General features: G+C 52.0%; 1 protein-coding gene across 1 annotated transcript; it reads right to left on the minus strand.

Annotated features, from left to right (window-relative positions):
* Window positions 1–227: 227 nt before the first annotated feature.
* On the minus strand, window positions 228–8453 carry LOC112617885 (signal transducer and activator of transcription 5A-like; the record flags this gene model as incomplete). The annotated part of the gene is made up of 3 exons (XM_025374534.1): window positions 228–358; window positions 4616–4790; window positions 8364–8453. Coding segments are annotated over 3 exons (396 nt in total), but the record flags the coding sequence as incomplete, so codon positions are not given.
* Between the last annotated feature and the right edge of the window lie 525 nt (window positions 8454–8978).

The raw sequence follows: 8978 nt of genomic DNA on the forward strand, positions 1-8978 counted from the left end.
GAGGGAAGGGAGGAGAGCAGCCCCTTCTGGGCTCCCAGAGAACACTGTGGGGCCTCGCTGGGAAATGGCAGGGCAGGTCCGAGCTGCTCTGCCTTGCATGGCCCCCAGGAAAAAATGCTTCCTGCCTCCCCAGGTTCTGCTCTCATCTGGGTCCTAGCCCTCCCTTGGGTCGCCAGAGACTGACTTCATGGCACCCACGCCCAGGAGAAGGCCAGGACCCCACTCACCACGCGGTACTGCTGCAGCGTCTGTGCCTCACGCTGCAGCCACGTCTCCAGAGACACCTGCTTCTGCCGGAGGGCCGTCTCCCGGCTCAGACGCTCCTGGGGACTCAGCTGGGCCAGCTGGGCAAACTGAGCTATTAGGAAGGGATAGGAAACCATGACTATCACCTCCCAGTGTCCAACAGGAGGCCCAGGGAAGCGCACTCACCCATTCTGGAGCGAGACCCTCCCAGGCTCAGATACAGCATCAAGGGCAAGTCGGAGTTCCTGACAGACAGCGGGGGCAAGATGAATGGGCGCCTCAGGAGGTGCCTCTGGGCCCTGCTCACCGGCCTCCTGACTCTTAGCGTCCCCTCTGGGGGCACACGGGTGCTGGGGCAGCTGGGGAGGAGGCCCGCCTGTCTGCTGCCCACCTGCCACACAGAGCTGCCAGCCCTCTTCTCACAGCCCGGCATTGGTCTAGGCTGTCTGGGGTGCAAGTGTGCCCGTGCCCTTGACTGTGGGTGAACCTGGGCAAATCACTTTCCTTTCTGTGCTTCGGCTCCCCCACATGTAAAACAGGAGAATCTCAGTACCTGCCTCAGTGGGGCGCTTGAAGATTAAATACATGAGGACATGGAAGATGCCAGAAAGCTTCCTGGCATGGGTGAGCTCTGTGTGAGGTTCGTCCTTCTTGGTTAATGGGGAACAGGACAGAGAGAAGAGGTGACAGAGACAAGCAGTTGCTCGGCCCCATCCCTCCCGCAGCAAGGCCTCCTCAGGGGCCCCCGGCCCTGGCAGCTCTGTCTCGTCCCTGAGCACAGCAGTCCCCCCTCAGGGGATGATGAGATTCTCGAGGGGCTGGAAGGGGCCCAGCATGTTTGTCCAGGTAGGCTCACTGTGAGCCCAGCCGACCAACCAGGGGAGACAGACAGACAGACAGCAGAGGAGAGCATGTCCAGGGCCACTGGGGATGCAGAGCCACCAAGATTCTCTCAGGAAAGGGAGGCTGGAGGGAGGTGGCTTTTCTCCACACCATCTGTGAGGAGTCATCGATGGTGGGACAGGGAGTAAGTCAGGCCTCACTACCTTTTAAAAAGTATCCATCATGGAGCCGGGCGCGGTGGCTCACGCCTGTAATCCCAACACTTTGGGAGGCCGAGGGGGGCAGATCACGAGGTCAGGAGATTGAGACCATCCTGGCTAACATGGTGAAACCCCGTCTCTACTAAAAATACAAAAAATTAGCCGGGTGTGGTGGCGGGCACCTGTAGCCCCAGCTACTAGGGAGGCTGAGGCAGGAGAATGGTGTGAACCCGGGAGGTGGAGCTTGCAGTGAGCTGAGATTGGGCCACTGCACTCCAGCCTGGGCGACACAAGCGAGACTCTGTCTCAAAAAAAAAAAGTATCCATCATGTAGCCAGGTGTGGTGGCTCAAGCATGTAATCCCAGCACTTTGGGAGGCTGAGGCAGGCGGATCACTTGAGGTCAAGAGTTCGAGACCAGCCTGGCCAACATGGCAAGACCCTGTCTCTACTAAAAATACAAAAATTAGCTGGGCATGGTGGCACATGCCTGTAATCCCAACTACTTAGGAGGCCCAGGCAGGAGAATTGCTTGAACCTGGGGGGTAAAGGTTGCAGTGAGCCGAGAGCACCACTGCATTCCAGCCAAGGAGAAGCAAGACTGCATCTCAAAAAAAAAAAAAACAAAAAGTATCCATTATGAAATATGTAAGACACAGGGAACATGGAACACAGGAGCACCTGTGTATCAATAACCCAGCCTAAGAAACTAGACATGTCCACAGTTACAGCCACCACCAGCAGGCCCACCCCACTCTCCCAACAACAGCCCCTCTCCACCACGCTGGGACTATTAATCCCTTCCCATCACCTTCTCAACAGCCCAGCGTCCTTGCTTGAGCTGAGTCAGAAGACGCGCGCATCAGCATGTCTCAGTCGAGCTCCTGGCTGGCCCCTGAGGGTCATGTCGCCCTGACCCCAGCCCTGCCCCATGGGATGCACAAGCTGGGACAGACAAAAGCAATTCTGTGTAGCCAGGAACAGCCCAGAGCTAGAACTCAGAAATATGGCTCCAATCTCACTGCAGGTATCGAGCAGGAAGAGGATCATCCAGGCACGGACAGATCCGAGGTGTCTGCACGGCTACCACGGGAATCCTGCCCAGCCACAGGGAGGGTGGTGGTGATCCCAACACCTGGGCCCAGCCTTCCTATGCAAGGGACCCACTTAGGTCTCTCCTGGAAACGTGCAGAAGCTTTTGGGAAGGAGGCCAGGGAGACAGGAAGCAATTTCCCTACTCCACTGGAGGTAGCTGAGCCTTCCCTGGCAAAAGCGGATCAACAGTCTGTGTTTCTGCTGAGTGAACTTGACAAATGGGACTGAGAAGACACTGCATGATGGATCCAAACCCAACCTGAATCCAAACCTAATACACCACGCAGCACAGGAAACAGAAAAGCCAGGCACGGGATCAGAAATACTGTCGACAGTCTAAGGACTTGGGTAGGAATAACAGCCCCAAATCTTCCATTTCCATTCTCCGAAGGAGCTGCCCTTCTTCTGGGGTCAGTCTGGGATAGATTCAGATGAGGGGAAGTTCTCTTAGAATTATCCTGCCAGGGCTGGGCGCGGTGGCTCACGCCTGTAATCCCAGCACTTTGGGAGGCCGAGGCAGGCAGATCATGAGGTCAGGAGATCAAGACCATCCTGCCTAACATGGTGAAACCCTGTCTCTACAAAAAATGCAAAAGATTAGCTGGGCGTGGCGGCGGGCGCCTGCAGTCCCAGCTACTCGGGAGGCTGAGGCAGGAGAATGGCATGAACCCGGGAGGCAGAGCTTGCAGTGAGCCCAGATCGCGCCACTGCACTCCAGCCTGGGCAACTGAGTGAGACTCCGTCTCAAAAAAAAAAAAAAAAAGAATAATCCTGCCAGTATTAGCTGGGCTCAGTGGCTCACGCCTATAATCCTAGCACTTTGGGAGGCTGAGGCAGGCAGATCGCTTGAGGCCGGAGGTTGAGACCAGCCTGGCCAACATGGCAAAACTCCGTATCTACTAAAACTACAAAACAACAACAACAACAACAACAAAAAAAAAATTAGCCAGGCGTGGTAGTACATGTCTGTAGTCCTAGTTACTCAGGAGGGTGAAGCATGAGAAGAGTTTGAACGTGAGAGGCAGAGGTCGCAGTGAGCTGAGATCATGCCACTGCACTCCAGCGTGGGCAATAATAAATAAATAAATAAATAAATATTTAGAATTATCCTGCAAGTATTTACATAATAGCTACAACATTCAGGCACTGAGCTGGTCTCAGTATACAAAAAGCACTGACAGTGCAGGGTTAGGAAGAGAGCTTAAATAGTTACAATAGAATTCTAAAAAAATTAGCCGGGCGTGGTGGCCTGCACCTGTAGTCCCAGCTACTCGGGAGACTGAGGCACGAGAATTGCTTGAACCTGGGAGGCAGAGGCTGCAGTGAGCCGAAATCGTGCCACTGTGCTCCAGCCTGGGTGACAGAGCAAGACTGTCTCAAAAAAAAAAAAAAAAAAGAAAAGAAAAGAAGAAAGGTCTAAAATCAATGACTTAAGGTCTACCTTAAGAAACCAGATTAAAAAGAGTAAAGGAAAAAGCAGTTTGATGCCCCTTGTTCTCACTAAGAAGGGGTGGTACATTTCTGGGGTCAGTCTGGAATGGGACATATTAATAGATGGACCACGTCCCATGACTCCTCAAATTGTACCTGGGGTTAATTCCTTCCAAGCTAACTTGATTTTTTAATTTCCCTATATCTTTATCATGGGAGCCATTGGCAAACTATGGACCTAGGACACAGGAGAATTTTCTACTGTCACCTCTTCTCCCAGGCCCACATCCTATCCGTGAGGCTCAAGAAGGCCCACTCTGGAAGTTCCACCTCTCCCAGCCCGGTTCAACCAGAAGACTTCCAATCCAAGTCCTCCCTCTGGTTAGGGAGCACTGTTCATATTTACCTATTTATGTAGATATTTACAGAATATATACCATTAAGGAGAGAATATTGGTTAATAAAGTATAGGAATTTTACGATATATCTCTAGCTGAGATCCAGTTCTGTAACTTACAGACAACCTAGGCCAAGTTACTTGTTCTCTTTGAATCTCATTTTTACCAAAGGAAGGATAACACAACTGTTCACTTCATAGGATTGTTGAAAGGGTTGAATTAAATAATGTGTGCCAAGTGTGACCCACGGCAGGGACTCAGTCACCGGGAGCCATTGCTTCTACCAGGCTTTGGGCAAAGTGCTGAGGAGATGGACACTGACCAAGCCCTACCCTCCAGGAGCCCATAGAATGTTCCTCACGCCCACCCTCAGGATGCACACTGTGCCTCCACCGCGCCTCACCTTGGATCCTCAGGCTCTCCTGGTACTGGATGATGAAGTACTCCTGAGTCTGCTGCAGCTTCTTCAGCTCATTCTCTGTGTCCTGAGTGACCAGTCGCAGCTCCTCAAATGTCTGGTTGATCTGAAGGTGTTTCTGGGACATGGCGTCAACCAGGATCCCAGCCGGAGAACTGCACTGGAGACAGACGGAGTGGAAATAACTCGGGGAAAAGAGGATGGGAGGAAACACCAATACTACAGACTCCAAACCCCAAAGTAGGGCAAGAAGGGAGGGTCATTTGCATCAGAAGGAGTCATTTGCCAGAATTGGGATAGAAAAGGGAAAGACAGAGGAGAAACAGGTGACCTGGCAGATAACAGCAGATAACGGCACCTTCAAAGTACAAACGTCTATGTCAGAGCTGCCTCCACCAGAGTATCCAAACAGGGGCCATCTAATTTCCCTCCCAGGGACTAGAACTCAACACGTCCCAGGTGTCACCTGGGTTTTCCCACTAATGATGATGACCCCTCGCTCTACATTTATTTGCTGACCCAATGCCGTGGACTGCAGTAGATCCTAGGGACACAGGGAAGAACAGGGCTCTGTGAACACACGTCATCTCACTTAAGACCCCCTTGTGATCGAAGGAAGAGGAAAGAGGCCGAACCTCTCACAGGCATCCTGGAGACCCCGAAATGAAGTTAGGGGAGAGGCATCAACAAGCTCTCCCTGGATCCAGCCATTCCTTCAGCACATTCAGGAGAATCGCTTGAACCCAGGAGTGGGAGGTTGCAGTGAGTCGAGATTGCACCACTGCACTCCAGCCTGGGCAACACAGCGAGACTCCGTCTCACACACACACACACACACACACACACACACACACAAATAGAGAGAGTGGGGTAGAAACCAGGTCACAAAGGAAGGGAGCGCATGGCTGAAGGTGACCAAGTCCTCAGAGCCTTTCCAATGAACTGTTCTCAGAATAAAATCCAAACCCCTTCCCATGGTGTCTGCTGGCCATAGCCCTGCCTACCTCCATCTCCAGCTCCCTGGGAATGTGTGCTTTCTGTGTCTGCTCCTTGAACACACAGGCATGTTCCTGCCCTGGGGCCCTTGCACTTATTGTTCCAACAGTCTGGAACATTCTGGTATCAGATCCTCCTGAGGCAAAGCACTTTAACTGGTACCGTTGCAGAGGGGTCATCTCTGATGAGCCAATTCACAGTAGTGCTGCTCCTGTCTGAAAGTGTGTTGTTCTTGTGTTTGCTTACGTGTTTCTGTCTGTCTGCCTGCACAAGGTTGTGAGGTTCCCAAGGGCTAGGACCTTGTCTTTCCTGTGTGCTACAGAATCCACAAGGCCTAGAACACCAGCGGTGTTCAGGAACAGCTTTATGGCTGGAGGAAGGAATGAGCTGCCAGACCATGGCAACACCAGCACCATGGACATGGATTTGTCAATGAGGCTGAAGTCATTTTTAGGTTTGCATGTAGCTCTGTGATGGCAACAGGTCACGGACATGGGGGCTGTGCTGGAAGACCCTTTGTGACCTGGTTTCTAACCCCTCTCTTTTTTTTTTTTTTTTCCGAAACAGAGTCTCGTTCTGTTGCCCAGGCTGGAGTGCAGTGGTGCAATCTTGGCTCACTGCAACATCCCCCTCCTGGGTTCAAGCGATTCTCCTGCCTCAGCCTCCCGAGTAGCTAGGAGTATAGGCGCCCGCCACCATGCCTAGCTCATTTTTTGTATTTTTTAGTAGAGACCAGGTTTCACCATGTTGGCCAGGCTGGTCTTGAACTTCTGACCTCAGGTGATCCGCCCGCCTCAGCCTCCCAAAGTGCTGGGATTACAGGCGTGAGCCACCGTGCCTGGGTGTCTCTATCTATTTTTATCCATGGCAACCCCCCACTTGGTTCCTTCTCCCCAGTTACACTGACCAGTTACAAGTCTTCCAACGTGATAAGAAGATTCATGCCCTTCTGCTCTCACAGCTGCTGTCTTTTCACTAGAAAATTCATCCCTCCTCTCCTGCCTTTCTCCACTGTAGTTCAGACATGCCTGTCCTCAGGACGCTCCCCTGCCAGCCTGCCCCGATCTGAGTTGGGTGCTTTTTCCACGTAGGCCCGCTTAGCACTCAGCTCATCTCTAGAGAATCTATCGCTGCCAGAATTCCTTCCAGGCAGGAACCAGGGCTTTACGTGTTTCTCTGATGATAGCCCAGCATCAGATGTACAGTAAGACCTCAGTAAATGTCTACTGAGTAAATCCTGAAATCGTGTCCACAACAATAAATAAATAATAGGCCGGGCACAGTGGCTCATGCCTGTAATCCCAGCACTTCCGGAGGCCGAGGCAGGTGGATCACTTGAAGTCAGGAATTCGAGACCAGCCTGGCCAACAGGGTAAAACCCTGTCTCTACTAAAAATATAAAAAGTAGCCGGGCATGGTGGTGGGTCCCTGTAATCCTAACTACTCCGGAGACTGAGGCATGAGAATCTCTTGAACCCAAGGGGCGGAGGTTGCAGTGAGCTGAGATCACACCACTGCTCTCCAGCCTGGATGATAGAGTAAGACTCAGTCTCAAAAATAAACAAACAAACAAATAAATAAATAATATGACCTTTGCTCTGGTCACTGTTCTAAGATTTCTAACTGTTACGTCATGTTGTGAAATTCCTTTTGCTCTATTGCAGATAGTAGAGCACTGTGCCATTGTCCGTGTAGATGCCCAGTGCTCTTATTATTTCAGAACTGGGGAGATGCGTCCCCGTTACCCCTCCCAGGGCCTCACTTCTCTGACACTGCCTGTGTTAGTTCTTCTGACACGGATAGGTAGGATTGCTATCTCCATTTTACAAGAGTAGGAACAGGCCGGGCGTGGTGGCTTACACCTGTAATCCCAGCACTTTGGGAGGCTGAGGCGGGTGGATCACGAGGTCAGGAGTTCAAGGCCAGCCTGGCCAACATGGTGAAATCTTGTCTCTACTAAAAGTACAAAAAAAATTAGCCGGGCATGGTGGTGGGCACCTGTAATCCCAGCTACTCGGGAGGCTGAGGCAAGATAATTGCTTGAACTTGGGAGGTGGAGGTTGCAGTGAGCAGAGATCGTGTCACTGCACTCCAGCCTAGGCAACAGAGCAAGACTCCGTCTCAGGGGGAAAAAAAACAGTAGGGGCCGGGCACAGTGGCTCACACCTGTAATCCCACTACTTTGGGAGGCCAAGGCGGGTGGATCACGAGGTCAGGAGATCGAAACCATCCTGGCTAACACAGTGAAACCCCATCTCTACTAACAATACAAAAAATTAACTGGGCATGGTGGTGGGCGCCTGTAGCCCCAGCTACTCGGGAGGCTGAGGCAGAAGAATGGCATGAACCTGGAAGGCGGAGCTTGCAGTGAGCCGAGATCCAGCCTGGGTGACAGAGCAAGACTCTGTGTCAAAAAGACAGAGAGGCAGAAAGAAAGAAAGAAAGAGAAAGAGAGAGAGAGAGAGACAGAGAAAGCAAGACAGTAGGAACAGAAGCTCAGAGAGATTAAGCAACTTGCTCAAGTCACACAGCTAGTTAAGTGGTAGAGCCAGGGACTGGACCTAGGGGGTCACTCCACCCTGGCGTGCAATGCTGCCACCTCTCACACTTGCCCACGTCCCTCATCTTCTTGGTGCTCTCCTCGTGCTGCTGTTTTCTATAAACACAGTTGTTTCTGGAGAGAAAGGCATATGGAAGGACTTCTCAACACCCCTCCCCATCCCCAAGGGACACTCACATTGTTGGCTTCTCGGACCAGCCTCTGTTCATTGTACAGAATGTGCCGGATGCAGCGGACCAGCTCCATGGGGCAGCGGTCATACGTGTTCTGAAAGAATCCAACAGCAGCCTCCAGCAGCCAACCTCTGCTCCAGCCATGCCAGTCCCATGCCATGCCCAGCCCTCTCCTTCAGCCTCTGCCTCAGCTTTTCCCAGAAAGCCTCCCAGACACCTCTATCTTTCTGTTCCTCATCCTCATCTTCCCCTCCAACATCTTCATATCTGGTTTGGAGTGAATTAAAAACCCACAGTTTATGAAGCACTTTCCCTTTTTTTTTTTTTTTTTTTTTTTTTTTTTTGAGACGGAGTTTTGCTCTTGTTGCCCAGGCTAAAGGTGCAATGGCGTGATCTCAGTTCACCGCAACCTCTGCCTCCTGGGTTCAAGCGATTCTCCTGCCTCAGCCTCCCAAGTAGCTGGGATTACAAGCATGCACCACCACGCCCAGCTAATTTTGTATTTTAGTAGAGGCGGGGTTTCTCCACATTGGTCAGGCTGAACTCCGGACCTCAGGTGGCCCACCTGCCTTGGCCTCCCAAAGTGCTGGGATTACAGGCGTGAGCCACCGCGCCTGTT

Source organism: Theropithecus gelada, unplaced genomic scaffold, assembly GCF_003255815.1.
Source record: "Theropithecus gelada isolate Dixy unplaced genomic scaffold, Tgel_1.0 HiC_scaffold_564, whole genome shotgun sequence".
NCBI lineage: Eukaryota > Metazoa > Chordata > Mammalia > Primates > Cercopithecidae > Theropithecus > Theropithecus gelada.